Here is a 17,075-nt window from a genome sequence, read left to right on the forward strand (position 1 = left end):
CGCAGGAGGATTGGTTTGGATAGACATTAAAGAAAAAATCCCCCTCGGGTATTCACTTATAATGTTAAGCCTGTGATATTCAGAGCACTTAAGGAGTTGCATGTATTTTGCAAGGAAGTGTTGCAATTTATTTTACAGCTTCATCTTTGTCTATTTGAGTTACATATTTCCTTCTTTTTCCCAGAATGTCTTTGAAAATGAATACAAAACGGTGAGTCCAGCCAGAAGCATTTGCACTTTTAATTCAGATTCAAAGCAATAGAGAAATGTGGTTCATTACTTTATTGCAGAGAGCCAGAAGAGAAGATCGATACCACCCACCATAAAACCCCAACTTGTTGTTTGTTATGCTTTGTTGGTTTTTTTGTATGTATCAAACAAACAAGATAAGATGTTACAGATAATGTGTTAATTAGTGAACTGAGATGGTTTAAAAATCAGACAGTAGTCATTTCCTGCATCTGTGTCACATGGGTTTCACAAGCATGAGACTGGCAGCAGGTCCTGAGTTTTTATTCTAACGGAAGAAGTGAGCATAAGCACAAAATATTGGAGCCATTTTGCCCTAGCAAAATTATTCTAATTTTAAAGCGAAATATGGCTGTTAATGTATGTGTAAATACCTAGTAAAAAAATGTTTCCACTTCCACTTTCGAGAAAGGAAGTGTATATGATTTCATACCACTGGCACAGCCTGAAGTGCTATCTTTTATTGCCTTCAGACAGAACAATGTTTTCCGTTTTCCCGTTTGCTCTCTTCGTGCTCAGCTAAGCTAACTAGGTGAAGACTTATTGTTGGCGACAACAACGATCTTAGGTCCATTTTATGTCACGCTGTGTGAAATGGTTTCTAATAAAGTCTTGGTCACAATCCATGTCAGACTGTATTCATTTTTGGTAGATTTGTACTGAAGCAAGGATTATGTGGTGAATCGTAGCAATACAATGTATTAAAAACGGGGGAAAAATTAGAAAACAAACCAGAGAGAGAGGGATGGAGAAGATTGTGAATCTGATCGTGCTGAGGAAAAGTAGGGCAACATGAAATGATGACCTTAAGTCTCTTTTTTTCCTATCAGCAGTGCTGTCGATTGCTACTGTATTCTGCGTGTCATACTCTGAAGGATTGGTTTGATTACCAGTAGAAAGTCGCACATACACAATAAAAACAAACCAAAAACAAAGTCCACATGTTTGCAGTCCACAGATGGCAGACAAGCAGCATACATTGCATCATACCACACAAGCAGAGGGAAAAAAATACAGCGATAAACCATTGATCTAAGACCATGGTTTCCAAAGTTTTCACCACATATTCCACATGGGACAGCAAGTAAATTCCAAAATGACATTGCAACAATTGCATTTGGTAACTAATAAATAATATATGAAATCAGGATACAAAATAGATCCACAAACACATAACTTGCTCCAGTCGGTGCATTTTCACATAGCCAAGATATTACACAGTACACACTTAAAGCAGTTCTCCCTACTTACTCTCCCTCTACCTGTCCCAGCTCAATCTTTGCCTTCTTCCCGGTATGCTTCAGTTTCTGTGTCCTGTGCTCCTTGCTATGCATCATGTTGGCTCAAAATGACGATTGATTGCAGTGCCACTGCCTTTGTAATCCGCTTAGGATGGATTTTGCATCTAAATCACTTTATTATTTATGTGCCTAACTCTTGCCAATGCCATTTGGAGGCAGTATGATTGGTGATCCATCACACATTATCCTTCACTGTGGTCATTAATATTGTAATGTGATGGAGCTTCACCATGAAACTTCCAGGTGGAAGGTAATGCAGATCTCTTCTGGGAGGGCCAGGCTTCTAAAAACAGGAGTCAACATTATCAGATGTGCTTGCTACCACACTGACTCTCCAGAGAGGTTGTTAGTTCACCCTCGCTCTGCTATTAACCTCTGTCTCTTCTCTCCCATGCTCACAGGTTGCACAGCAGCTTGTATCTTTATACGTGGCCTCTCTTAAAAATATGTGGAATGTTATTCTTTCATTGTCCTTTTCCATCAGAGCTACAATCAGAACCTGCCAATCACACGCATCTCCTGCCTACAGGCAGACACACGCGCACACTGTGCCACATAAGGACATATTTGAAACAACCACCTCTGTAGATAACAAAAACAAGAAAAGGGAGATTTTATTCTTACTACATAAAGGGCAATAGTGATATGCATCTCAAAGACTTTGATCTAAATACATGAAATTAGTTTTTACACTCATAACTCTTCGTAGAATCTCAGAAAACTTTCTCTTTAAGAAAACACCTTAGTGCCTTACTGCTACAGCACTCTATGTTCAGACAACATGTGGTTGTATACTGTCACTGCAATGGTTACTTGTAGATTTGGAGACTCAGCAGTAACATGGTCAGACTTTATGCATGCTGGGACAGCTGAGGGCAAAACAATCTGTCACTCTATAGCAGCCCACTGGGTCCATTGAAGAGCAAAGCCACAGAGATCCAGCAGGCAGTTCTCAGTGGGCAAAGAGGGAAAACTGCTCAGATGCATTTGAGGTTCATGGATGCCAGCAATCATCATGTCACTGTGTCACGAGGAATTTCCCCTGTCAGCTTTTAGCCAGAGGGAAGGGAACACACAACAACAAGTGAAAGGTAGAGATATTTGTACTTAACGTGTGTTATGCCACAACAGAGCAGCTGATGTCTGTGATACTTATGTGACTGTAAGTTACTTTATTGGGTGTGCCACCCACCAGAGCAGGAGTCTACTAACAGCCAGAATAACTGAAAACACCTATGTGGGTGTGCAGAGAATTTAAAACTAATGGGCAAACAAAGTTAAAGTATTACATCTAGGCAAAAACTGGAACACAGCCTGGATTTGAATGTTTCAGCACCATGGAGAGAGGCAACACAGTTAAAAGAAAGTTAATATGCATGCTAGATTTGATTTGCGCTTGGTTTTTGGTGTTGATTAATACTCTTATTCTACAATTCAATGTACATAAGGGAAGAGCTCCTTACAGTTAGAAAGCCTTAAACCTATTTTTGAAAAGTAGACATGCTTGCTTTATTCATGGAGAGAGACATAAAGCGACAAAAACAAGTACTCAGAGATGACATGTACCTGCTAAATCCATGTTGTATTTATTTTTTGATAAAAGGTTCTCAGTGTAATATTCTGGAAAACTGTTGTTGTTGTTGTTGACTTACACTAGCTTGCAGCAGATTCATGTTGCCTAGCCAAACCACAGCCAGCTTAGCATAGGTTTTGGCTAGCTAACGTCAGCAACCATGCTAGTATTAGCCAGCTAGCTATAACTAAACTACGCTGCTGCATCTGGCATTTATTGCTTCATAATATTAGCTGATATAGTAATTGGCAAACGGCAAGAACACCAGTCTTAATAAATTGGCATTAGCAAGCGTGCTAACATTAGCTAACATTAGCCATCTAAAACCACAATATAACTCACAGTGTCAGTGTTCTCTAGGATTTTTAATAGCACCAGGGTAGGGTTTTATTATACCACCACACCACAAAACATAGTCCACAAGTGCTGTTTCACAAACTCTACGGCGGCAGACAGGCTAAACTGTCGTTACAGGACAGCTGCTAACCTTCGGCCAATCTCTGGATTGTATAGCGTCACATTCTTTGGCTTTTCCTGGAAAATGTGTCCTGAGTCGTTTATATAGAAGTCAGTACACATCCCATTATAAGCCTCATTTCTTAAATGTCTTTGTTGTTACGTTAAAGTCCATTCCCCCATTGACAATGATAAAAAAAAAAAAAAAAAAAAGTAAAATAATGTAACACACAGAACCTTTAATGTTCAATTCCACAATGCCACAAAACATTCACATTGAAAATAAAAGAGCAATCAAATCGTTATCCAACTATTCTGAGTATTAAATCTTTGGACAAACATGCTTTCTCTTTTGCTTTTGTTTTACATCTAAAATCGTTTGAATGATGCATGCAATTATTTTATTGTTTCTTGTATAATATCTGCCAAAACAGTACACTATGCAGATGTGTATACTTTACATTATTAATTAGGACCCTGTCTGGGTTTTCAGCACTGTGGATAAAGAGACAACAGGAAACATTCCTCATGTCTGCTCTACATGACTCAAAATTCAACATCTGTGTTCATGTGGAGTGCTTTTAGAGAAATGTCTTCACGCTTGTAACTCTAGCGACACTGCACTTAAGCCATTCAGAATAGCATTGCATGCACTACTATTTAGTAATGACTGCTGTGCTCACAATCATAGAAGTGATCTTGTGAACTCCTATTCATATTTGATAGGGTAATGGAGCATCCAGTTTTTTCACTGAGCGGCTGGGGGAAGGTAGGCACTGCCAGCTGTGCTATTATAGAATTTTTGCATTTGTTCATCAGCCTTTTTTCATCCATACACACACACACACAGAGTGTGACAGTCTTATCTTCTGTGGTGGCGGCAGGCTATGACCTTTGACACTTGTGTATCATTGAGTGCACAGATTAGTCATCACCAGTGTGTCTGAGTAGCTGAAGTGGATCTGTGCTGTCGCAGTATGATGTGATTATTCCTCTGACCTCTTTTCCAGTGACCACAGAGTGCCAGCAGAAAACCCTGCTATTCAAAATGTACCTCTGCCTCCACAACAACATGCTCTGCTTCTTTTTTCATGTTGGCTGTGGATGAACACAGTAGCCGTTGAAACGCAAACATATCTGAATGCAGTTCCTCCAGTAACACAGCTAAATTTTGCCCACCTACAGATGTCGTCTCTAAAATGGAGGTGCAATCAAACTCGCAGGTAATAACACTTTAATGAAACAGTTTCCAACGGGAAGACAGATCCTTTGCGGAGGTCATTCCTCGACTCCAAAATCATTAAGTGGCTGATTCATTCCTCCGCCATGTTAATATAAAAAGCATCAGCTTGGGCGGATGAGACTGAGGTTGTCCTTAATTGTCAATTAAGGATGTATCTCCCAGTCATACTCCTGCCACATGATGGTAGATTGAGTGATAACAAAGAGGGCAGGGTTGCCTTACTGCAAGGTCAGTTTTTGAATTGAACTCTGGAGTAATTAACATTCTTAATTATGTCTGCTCTCTGAACCAAAAACAAGCAATCACACATGAAGAAAGTCAAATGACTTGCAAGATAAGTAACAAATAAATCATTACCACCATTATTATGGATACGGTAGAGTGCTCAGTGATGGTTTTGGCTCTGACTGGCGACAGTCTTGGATGCGAACAGGTGCAGAGATGTGTTTTTTCTGCTTATTTGCTAATTACAACATTCATAATGCCAAATATGAAAGTAATGAAAGAGCAAAAACACATTATCTAACAGTAACCAGGAGCTCATCATTATTCTTTATTATCATGGAACAATACATTGAGATGCACATGGTTTTATTAACCCTTGTGATATCATAAAATCCATCTTTAGAGTGAACATCTGATATTATAAGTGTGGGAAAGTAACAACCTATCCAAACAGACAGGCCTTCACAGCCATCATCTTAACAATAGGAAAATAATGAAACCACTTAGGTCTCTCAGCAGCCAGATGGGTTTTTAGAAGAGGCTAAGACAGTCAAGTCACATTACTGGTTTGCTGCTTAGGTTAATAAATGCAGTTTAGAAAGAAAAGAGGGACTTTAAATGAGCTTTACGTGATTTAAATATTGCATTTAACTCTGCACATTAGTTACAGCTAATGTTCATTAATATAGGAGTTAACAGTCTGGGGAATACTGCTTTCACCGTTGAATTGGGATTGTTTACCTCAGCTGTGTTCATTATCTTATATAAAACTCTTTCACTACCAACCCTACTCCAAACATTCACCCTTTGGATACTGTATATGTATACTGGAGTGACAGGAGTATTAGCAGTCATCATCCTCAATCTAGAATACAAGAGTTGACAATTGCATCCTGTTGAAATCTCCACAAAGACACTGTCTTCATACCAAAACTGCAGCTGAACCAGCACTTTAGCTTCCCTTAGCTCTTACAAACAACATAAATTAATTGACCCATTGAAACAAAGCAAAGCCTGCAAGCTAGATATAGTTCTGCCAACGCAAATCCAGTGCACCTGCACCTCCACCTGCACCTCCACCTCCACCTCAACCCTGCTGTCCACCTGTAGGTAGTGAAGTTACTATCATGACCCCCTGATCCCGTAGAGGTTGGTGTTTCCATGTGGGGAGGTTGGAGCCTAGATGCCAAATATCAACGTGTACATTCTACATTCACATAAGAATCCACTCCACTTCCTAACTAAACTCATACAATGACTGCTCTCTACTATAAACATATTTTGAAGTGTGTAGTTTTCTGACGGCACGTTATATTTGCACTCTTTACTCCCTGACACCCATGTTTCAAACATGTTGCACTCTGCGACCCCAGGATCCCCTTGTATGTTCCAAATCGATGTTCCTTTTTGCCGCTGTTTCCACTTCATGGTACAGTTCAACTCGAGTCTACTCAACTCGCTCTTTTTTGGTTCTCGTTCAAGGTTCCAAGTGGGTTAAAACACTGCAGCTCATTTACTGATCCGAGAGGATTGTCCTAGTGTGACACAGGACATGAAAACACAATTTTCAAAAAGCCAAGTTACCGTGAATTTTTTATTCACTTGACCCAGATTTTTAAAAAAGTCCCATACCATGCAGTGGAAACAAAATCCTAGGGGGAAAGTTACTCACTCCTCAATCTCTGCTGGCTGAGCTTGTTGTATCACTGCAGGAAGTGAAAAAGTCAGAGCTTAAGTGCCAATTATTAACTCATATGTACATATTCCACATTCACATAATACTCCATTCCAGTTCTGCACTTAAATTCCAACACGCACTGCTCCCTTTGATCATCTCATGCTGATATTTTTAACTCTGTAATATACTGACAGCCTGTGATATTTGCACTCTTTACACTCTGCACCCCAGGTTCCAGAGTTGAAACACCTAACACGTTTCAAAGACTTTAATCAAAAGGTCTGATGCCGGCATGCAGGTTTTTATCCATTCATTATTATTATTTTATAAAAAAAACATGTTTTAAAGCAGTTCTATCGAGGAACGAGCTCTGTTGCATCTTTGCAATTCATCCCCAGGCTTCAACAAGATGTTTTAACAAGATAAGGCTCAAGACGATGCTCCACACAGACAGAACTAATTCTGATTGAGCAAAAAAAAAAAAGTGAATAAAAAATATTTCATAGTCATCATCCACAGAAACAAACCACCATAAAGTGCATGCACAGTAGAAAATTGATGCTTGCACAGCATATTGTAGCTGCATCCCATGCCAGTAACACATTTTGCTCCAAGTAGTGTGTCTCAAGAACTTTGACATACTTTTTGCAAGTTACTGCCTGGAAAATGTTAATATAAAACTGTGCTTACATTCACTAGTGGATCAGTTAACGGATTCAGCAGGGATTTTCTCCAAAACAACGTGACAACAAACACAGACACTTCAGCATTTAGGAGCCTAGGGAGGTTTTAAAATAAAATTCTTAGAGTTGCCTCAGGAATTTTGTGTTCCCGAGAGAGACAATCCATTCCTCTAGCAGAGAACAGACTTTAACGAAACATTCTGTATTTCAAGGGGAAAGTTTTTGTGAAGTGACGTGTAGACTATCTTTCTGGCCCATCATGAGGTCCTGGTAGCAGTTGGAATGCAAACAATATAGAAATATATCACCAAAGAGAGAAAAAAAAAAAGCTAGGAGGACTCACCAAGAGGCTGTCCAGCGATGATCCTAGCATTTTCTCCCGCCACAGCTGCTCGTGCGTTCCTCTCCATCAAATACTGTACGAAGGCGTAACCTTTGTGCACAGAGCAACCCACTATCTTTCCGTATTTGCCAAAGATGACCTCTATGTCAGTCTTCTTGACGATGGCTGTGTTGAGGTTGCCGATAAAGACTCTGGAGTTTAGCGAGCGCGGGTCATTCTTGTTGGTCACGTTGCTGGTCTGGAGTTTACCAGTCATTCTCCTCCAGTTGCCCTCCTGGGACACAGACAGAGAGGGGAGGGGAGGACATAGCTTTAGAGGTTTGGGGCAGGCTAATTCCAGCCAAAACTGCTAAATGCTATGGAACCCCAAAGTCTACCATATTAAATCAACAAATAAGTAATAATAATAAATAATTATATAGTGAAATATATAACTGATAAACTGTCAAATTATTTAATGTAGTGTCATTTCATAATTCTCATTATCAGAAATGCAGCCAGCCCCCGCTAGCTTACTACAGTAGCTAACTCCTGTTAGTTAGAGAAACCACAGAGGAAGACTGTCTGTTTTTGATCTTCAGAGTTATGTGCCTTTGATAAACATCTTTAAAAATCACAACACTGCCAATGAGACTTTGAATTAACCAGTTAACTTCGGCAATTATTGGCTCTTCACTTGAATTTAAGCTTGTTAGCATGGGAGCTAGGTAGCAAATGCAGAAAGCAATGACTGTCACTGTATGACATTCAGCTACTGTTGGCTAAAGCAACCACTATATAATTCTGACTCACTGCTGCTGTAAATAAATTACAACTAACTTGTTTTTCTAATTGATTTTAGAATGCTAAACATGCTCTGCCTAGCTAACTAACTAGCTAACCTAGTTTGTGACCTTGGGTTAACTGAAGAGTAAAGATGCACAGTCTTTCTCTGTGGTGTCTCAGAAAACAGGAGTTAGCTAGTTAACTGGTTAAGGTAAGGGGGTTAAAGTTGGTTATTGACCTTAAATGGATAATAGATAATTAAGGTCAGGCATAGAAGTTACTACAGGTCATCGGGAGACGAGTTTTCACCTGTTTCACCTGTTCACCAATCAAGGCTTACCATCTAGAAACAACCCCGTTTCTGAGCGTGCGGAGAGGCTGGGGGCATGTGATTGGTTGGAAAAAGAGGGAGTGGCCTCTTTACTATCATGAAAAATTAAAATAAAAAAAAATGTAATATGAAATACACATCTCACTAGGAAGAATATCATAATTCAATAACAAGGGCATTGTGAAATATAATTATATTTAATTTTATGATAAAAATATGAATAACAATTAGTGAAGTTTTGACACTTTTAAATTAAATAAGCATATTTATAGGCCACCTTTCATATTATTGTTATTATTATTATTATTGTCACATTTATTTATTTATTTAATACTTAACACGTTAGGGCTCCATAAAACAAGGGTTATTCCTGAATGTGTGATTTGAATCAAAATCAATTTATTTTCAACAGATACCTTTTTGTTGATGAAGCTTTACTTCATCTCATTTACCTACAAGGTCATTGGCCAGTCAACTGCTTACCTAAGCCATATTTTCTCATGGTTGCGATGCTACCACTGGAAGGCTGAGTGTGAGAATTAGAAGGAGCAACAATATATGTGAACGCCACAGCAGTTCTCTCTGCTTTGTGAGAAACCAAATACAGTAGCTGTCAGCGGGAAAGCTTTGCTATCTCAATACCCATATTGTTGCATCCCTAATGCTTTGTGTGCCGTTCCACTGATCACGGAATGCGGAGGCTGTAATTCATGTTACAGTTTTATTCAGACTTCTTTGTGCTGTCAAATTATCGGTGCACATTACCCTCAGCCTTTGTAGGTCTCCCCTGCAATTATTTCTAAGTGACCTTTACATCACCTGAATACTTTTTTATGAAAGATGATTGGCTTCAGGATCAGGGGAATTATAGGCTATCTCCCAAGGAAAGGATGCACTGTTGAACAATTCTATATTTAATCACAGTTAGAATAAAGTATAGATGTCGATATTTCCCACCTTTCTATTTACTTTGTCCATTGATTTCCTTTGCACACAGATTATTTTGTTTTTATAACTGTAGAAATCCAGGTTTTCATGACAGTTTATATTCCAAAACGGATTACACTTGTGTATTAAATACTGTGAAATATTGTGAAAAAGAAACACTGAATATTCAATATTTGCCTCTGAGTCTTTGTCCCTGTCACACGGTGATAACAACTATTCAGCTTTGGGAGGAAGAACCTGAATAATGGATCCAATCCTCAGTAAATAGGATTAGTAACCAAGGTAACACTGATGTTGTTGGACACACACACAAACACACATAAGCACAGACACATTTAGTCACGGGCAGCCTTTTTTTTCTTCCTTTATCCAACTTAATTTTCCATCACAAGGGGTTGCAGATCCTTTCAGCTGAGCCTCTCTGACTTGACACTGTGTGGCCTCAGTATCTTCACAATTACATGATGTAGTTTTATTGTGAAGTGCTACACTATAATGGGTTTATTCAGCTAATTATAGCAGGGCGTAAGATTATGTTGAAAATACAGCAAGATTGTGTAATTCACAAGTGAGTGATGGTTAAATTCCATCGTGAGGTCGCTCGTTTTATACCTGCAGTGGATGATGATGAGGACGCTGTCCAGTCATCCGGGAAATGTGAGAGCAGCCATGTGATTTACAGATAGAGCTTCTCTGTCAGGCATCCATTACACCTGAGACTAAGATCATGCTAGACATTCAGCTGTTCATTCATGGATAAACATGTATTATTTCACTTGGCAGCACATGTTCTTAGCATTACATCACAGAACAGTACGTTGCTATTTGTTTGTTCTATTCAACATCCACTAGGGCTGTGTGACCGTTCGCTGTTTACAGTGCTGCATTGGTGTGTGTTGTTTCTGCTTGTGGGTGAGTGTGTGTGAGAATAAATTGCTGCTCGCCATCTCTCAAGTGGCCTTGACATTTATCAGCAGCAGACACTGGAAATTAATGTGGCGCCGGGACCCACATACATGTGCTAACTCGTATGAGCCCCACAATGGCCACCTAACGGTAGTTTAAGCCCACAATCTGACACCAAACCCATATTGATGTCTGTGGACAGGTCACAGGGAACATGACAAATCAGTGGAGAAGCGTTAGATTGCCTCTCTCGTCAGATAAATCAGGAGTGGGTAACGGTCAGTGAGCCCTTTTACCGCTCCTTACTGTTATATTTCATGTTGTCTTCTCTGTTGTTTTCTTTAGAGTAGGACACTTTTTTATTCCATCAGTGTTTTTCCTGCTGACCTTGCTGCTTAGTTTATTTATAACCTCCATTAAGATTCTCATCCCATGAGGTGATAGCGTCATGAAGAGAAACATGGGTAAACAATGCAGGAAGTGATAGACACCAGGAGTGTAATTGGCAAAAAAAAATTGTTCAGAAGACCTTTGTTATAAAATTAAAGAAAAAACAAAAAGACACCTTTACCCGATAAATGCAGTCTGCAAAATGCTTTCAGAGGAAAAAAGACGACCTGGTCTTCAAAGCCGGCTCTTTAAAAATGACTACAGTTTGTACAGGACTGCCTTTTTGACAGTAAAGAGCAGGAGACGGATAAGTCTTCATTTTCGCTTTCATGCCAGCATAGTCATGTCAGAATAGATGTCACATATTTCAAAAGGTGGATGTCTCCCTTTCGAATGAAACACTTTGCTCCTGTGGCATAATAGAAAATCCAGGCATGCCTTGCCTCTAATACGGTATGAAAACACATTTCGATCTCATGCCGATGATAAAGAAATATGGATAAGGTTAGCAGCAGAAGCACCAAGGTCGTGTTGTTGACAGCGCTGCTGTGATGGGAAAGGGGTTGAGTGACAAAAAAAGAGGAAAAGAAAGGATTCAGTAGAATGGTAGCCATATTACTGAGTTGTACCCTTCTCTGTAATGCATTGTGCCTTGGTAGACAGGCTCTTAAAAGGTTGTTGTTTGGCTCTTGCCACTGGCGTGATTTATAGGCATTTTTTTTCATGGAGGGAGGGAACTCATTGAATTGATTCCTTTTGTAATTTCCTACCACTCCACCACTGTACATTTCTCTTCGCCATGCATCAGCCACTCTGCTCTGATAGTTGCCAAGGCAGCTTGACGTGCTGTGGAAAGGCTGGAGAAGCTGCTCAGTGAGACAGAACCGACAAAGGTAGCCTGATATACCTTTTCCAGTGGTGTTGCTGCCATGTAATGCAGTAGTAGAATAATTGCTTCATGGATTCCTTCCATTTATATCTTGTCTTAAAATGTGCGTCTCTGGTGATGAAAGCAACGGCAGCTAACATGAAATAAATTTCCTCTATTTGTAAATCAATGCCGCTACTTGCATTTAGGCTGCAGAGCATTTATGTGGTGCAACCAGCCATAAATGTGTTGCACTTTTGTGAGGCGTTGGTCAGAGGGTGAAGCTGTTCCTTCCCACAAAGACAAACTGCAGTCACAACATTTTTCTTTGATTTGAAGGGATAATAAATGTAATTTAATATGAACAGGACAGTGGCCATAAAGCAATTAAATGCCATATCCAGGATTCTACCTGCCCCTTGGAAAAATGTATTTAGTCTTCAAGATAGCGTGAGAGAAAACCTAATTTTCCCGACATTATCAATCAGTTGCTGCCCTTTGGCTTTATGAGTCAGTGTTGGGCTGGAATTCAACTCAGTAAGTAGACAGCTACAGCTAAGAAGGGTCTATAAAAGGAAGCAAAACAACTCTAATTTTGCCTGCCAAGGGTGCTTCGAGCGCTATAAAAGCATAAATGAATTACAGTGAATGGGACATTTACACAACATCACTATTTATGGCCATAACAAGTCATAACTGTGGGATTTTTTTTCTTAGAAACACTTGTATGAAGAAAGACAGTGAAATGAATTATATGTTTTTAAAGAAGACATAATGATGTGAGGTGATATCATGCGTTATTTCTGTATACAACCCTCGACATTATGCATTATCCATGCTTGTTTTAGAAGAATACACCGCAGACACAACACAGTCAGATGATGATGAACCACTCTTCTCTGGCTTCAGTCCTCTTCTTTATTGTTTTGACTTTGTTTCTTTTTGTATTATAAACTTTAAACTGCATTTAATAAAGCCATTTCAAGCTTTTATATATACAATCTCAGAGAAACACACTGTTGGCCCAGCACCAAACATATAGATGCTACATCCTAGACACTAAACAGTCACTGAACCAATTGGTCACACAATGCAAGCGTCATCACTTAAGTTAGCAGCTAGCTAACATTAGCTATGAAGAGTTAAGGTTACGGCATACTGACAAAGTTAGCGACTAGTTAACTAACTTATTGGAGCATTTAGTGAGGGAGACTACAGACAGACAGATATTTTCTCATGAGAGGGTGGAGACCAAATCTGAGCTAAAAAGTGAGTGGACTTACATTAGCCAGGTGGTTGAAAACAGAACTATATGAATGCTAACAGTTTTTGCTAAACATGTAAATAGGCGATTGTTTGTTTGCTAACACATTTGTCATATACATTTTATAAAGAGATAATGTTAGTGTTAATTACATAGCTCGTCAATTAATACAACTACACAAATTATATCAAAATATATAAGGTTGTGAGCTTGCAGCATCAATGCTAACTAGCGCTTACTTTTGTTCATATTATAACACTGCTTGTCCAGTAGGCCTCAGTACGTATCATTGACCAATCTTTAACTAGTAACCCATAATATTTTTGTAAACTGGTATATGATATTGCAGAAGGGTTAAAATATTGATGTTTGAAGTCTTCATGTTCCCAAGAATCACATCTTATATCACTCACATTTTCCCTAGCTTGTATTAACTGCCACTGGACGGTGCTAATTGAGGGAATACGGGTTGGGGGTTTCTCTTTTTTCTTGGGCAGTAATGCTTTGGACACCTTTATTACCATACTATATCAAAACTAAAGAATTGATTTATATCTACTAAATACTATTTTTTGTGGTTCAGTGTATATTTATGGTCTTGATCTAACTTCAATACCACAGTCTCTCTCAACTTCCTCTTACCTGCAGCAAACCTCATTTCACTACATATGCTTTGCAGCTCCAACCTCCCATTTCCTCCTTCCAAACTCTGTTCTGAGAAAATAAATTAACTGATCAGAGAGCCCGGAGCAATGCTACAATTAGCTAAGATGCAAATGGGGCTATTTCTCAGTTGGTCCTCGTTCACCTGCAGTGGAGATAAAGGGTAAACTGAGGTGGGAGAAACGCCTGTGCCCCGCAGACACGGGATGATATCCAAGTGGAATCTTGTTATTGTCCAGGGGGAGTCGGCTGTTTGTGATGGACAGGGGAACACTTCAACTGCAATGACAAGATTTCATTTTATTTCCATGGCAGTATACAGCTGCACAGAGCTGAAACTAATCTGGTCAAACACAGTGAGCTGTCAAGCGCAGAATAGATCAATCTCTCTGCTCTTAATCCAATTTGATTGGTAAGGATAGCACCAGGGTGTTTTGTGACATAAAACCCACTTTGCATGATTGTTTTGAAAGCTTCCTCTTCACTATGAAACATAGCTTCACAGGATATTTAAACGCTTTCTCTCCACAGTACAGGGAAATATCAACATATTCTCAAAATGAGCAATCACACCAATAGCATCAGTTTCTGAGTTATGAAACAATCAGGGTGTTTATGAGCACATTAGGCTGTACACACATACATACACACATACATACAAACATACATACACACATACATGCATCTCTTTTAAAGAAAATCCGCATGAATACACCAAGGAAGTGGTGAAAGGCTGTTGCAATCCAAGTAGCAAAACAACAAATGAAACATACTCAAGGTCAGGAGGCCCAAGTACTCCATATACTATTGGTTGCTATAGAAATGCATCTTGTTTAATGCTCTTCAAATGTTCAGAAATGGAAATGGAAAATTACCAGCAGGAAGTTCACTGAAGTAGGTCTACACTCTACTGGGAATAAAGTGTAAATAAATGAAACTTTTCAGCTATGCATTTACTCCATACTAACTGCATTCACTCAATTTTGTTTAACTGTCATGCCTATTAGATTTGTTTTAACACTCAGTGTATTAGCTATGTATACTGCAGTACTAACAACCTACTGTATCATCCTACCAAATAATATCGTCACTGTCAGGTGGAAATCTTGTGTGTCCATATTTTTTGCATAGTGCTTTTGGTCACCCTTTATGTCTTTTTGTTTTTACAAATATTTAATCAGTGAAAAGCATTAAAAAGAGCTTCTTTCTGGATCTTGGTTCACCACTGGATCCTCGGAATGTCAGCAAAACCTCGTAGCACTCCTCTGTCTTGAATGCAGTGCTGCACACAGCAGAGCTGAAGGTAAACAGTGACAAGGCGATTTCATGTGACAGGTAAATAGGTAAATAGTTAATAGCTCAATAAAATGTTCTCAAATTTGCTGTTTTTTTTCCCATTTCCTGAAAACGAATGGATTGCAGATACAGATTGATACCAGCTGTATCATTATGACTATAAGAGTAACTAAAAATATGACTGCAATAAATGTAACGGCTGTAAAACTGACTAACATACTTGCATACTTTACATGTCGGTTTGACACAATCTCAAACTACATATGGCAGCAGCTCGAATGGTCTGTTTGTCCATTGCAAGCCAGCAATAGCTCACTTGTTTTTTATTTTTAAACAAGCTCTAAACATAGAGTAACACTGACATTATTAATAACACTAACACCAACTGTGTCTGTCTGCTGTCAAAACCACAACAGTATTTTAGGTTCAGAGAGCCAAACCAGTTACCTTAAAGACTTTAGAGTCGGGGGATGACTCTCTGTGGCTTTGTTACAACGGTAAAACCTCTTCCACAATAGTAGTGTGATCTGTTGTTACATAAAATCATGATTATAGTTGCTTTAAATGAAATAATATTGAAATGATAGTAAACACAATAGATCTTTTGATTCCTCCTTTGATCCTTGATACTGTGGAAACACCACCACAAGCATTTTAATAAATGTTACACTTCTTTTCTGATTGTTGTCACTAGCTATTCTGCAAATGAATATCCTATCTGGTGCAATGAAATTATCCATCCATCCATCTTCAACCGCTTGTCCCTATCGGGGTTGCAGGGCCGCTGGAGCCGATCACGGCTGACATTCGGCATAAGACGGGAAACACCCTGTACAAGACGCCAGTTTAATCGCAGGGCACATAGAGACACAGTGACAGACAACCATTCACACTCACACCTTAGAGCACTTTAGTAATCGATTAACCTAACACCTGCATGTCTTTGGACTGTGGGAGGATGCCGGAGAACCCGGAGAAAACCCACGCAGACACGGGGAGAACATGCAAACTCCACAGAGAAGGGCCCCAACCCGGATTCAAACCGGCAACCCTCTTGCTGTGAGGGGACAGTACTAACCACCACACCAATAATTTTCAGCGAAATCCATTTGGAGAAATGAATGAAAAATTAAAAATGACATAACAAAGTGTTTAAATATGCTAAAATATTGTAGAGGTATGCTTTTATTTGGTGGGTCTAATGTATTTGGCCGTTGACCGTTCTGCTCTCCTCATTAAATCTGGATGTGTCATCATTAGCGCTCCAAGTTGCAGCTGCAGCTGGAACAAATTTTTAATGGGGGCAAATTAGCATTTATTAACATCTACTCTGCAGGAGAGGTAAAACCAAGTCCCAACTCTTTATTAACCTACACTTTAAAAAGTGTTTGACTGTACTGAAAACATAAACTGCCGCCCTGGCTTCTGTATCTAAAACAAGTCATGGAGCTAAACAGCTGTGTGTTTTGTTAGAGCAGGGGACATTGCATTTAATCTTGTCCTCGGCTCACACAATTAACAGTTTGCAAGAGGATATTTCTTATTTATGAGCGTCCCTGTGAGCCGCACTGTGCGCAATAGCCTGTATTGTAAGAGGATGACAGGCAATTTCTTGGCTTCAAAGGTTTGGCAACAGCTCAGTGGAATTTAAATGACCTTAAAATTCACAGGTTTCGTTTATGGAGTTATTATGCAGAAGAGCAGGAATATTATCCATATAGTTTCATCAAAATAAGCACATTTTTCAAAGTTTATTGCTCGTATTGCGGACTATGCATATCATGGTTTGTTTTTAAATCTATTTTCAGAGGTTATAGAGATGACATATTTGGCATTGCCTCTTCTCTGGTTGTGTTGCACAGAGGAGCTGGTCAGCCATCTGTAGCCTTGCCA

General features: G+C 39.2%; 1 protein-coding gene across 1 annotated transcript in view; it reads right to left on the reverse strand.

The window, feature by feature from the left end:
• The window catches only part of ralyl (RALY RNA binding protein like), a 105,397-nt gene that overhangs the window by 50,884 nt on the left and 37,438 nt on the right, over positions 1-17,075 (reverse strand). The window contains exon 2 of the mRNA XM_083935742.1: positions 7,752-8,025. Coding sequence (XP_083791868.1) covers positions 7,752-8,007 — 256 coding nt within the window. The 5' untranslated portion in view covers positions 8,008-8,025. The remainder of the gene's footprint in view (positions 1-7,751; positions 8,026-17,075) is intronic.

Source organism: Echiichthys vipera (assembly GCF_963691815.1).
Source record: "Echiichthys vipera genome assembly, chromosome: 21".
NCBI lineage: Eukaryota > Metazoa > Chordata > Actinopteri > Perciformes > Trachinidae > Echiichthys > Echiichthys vipera.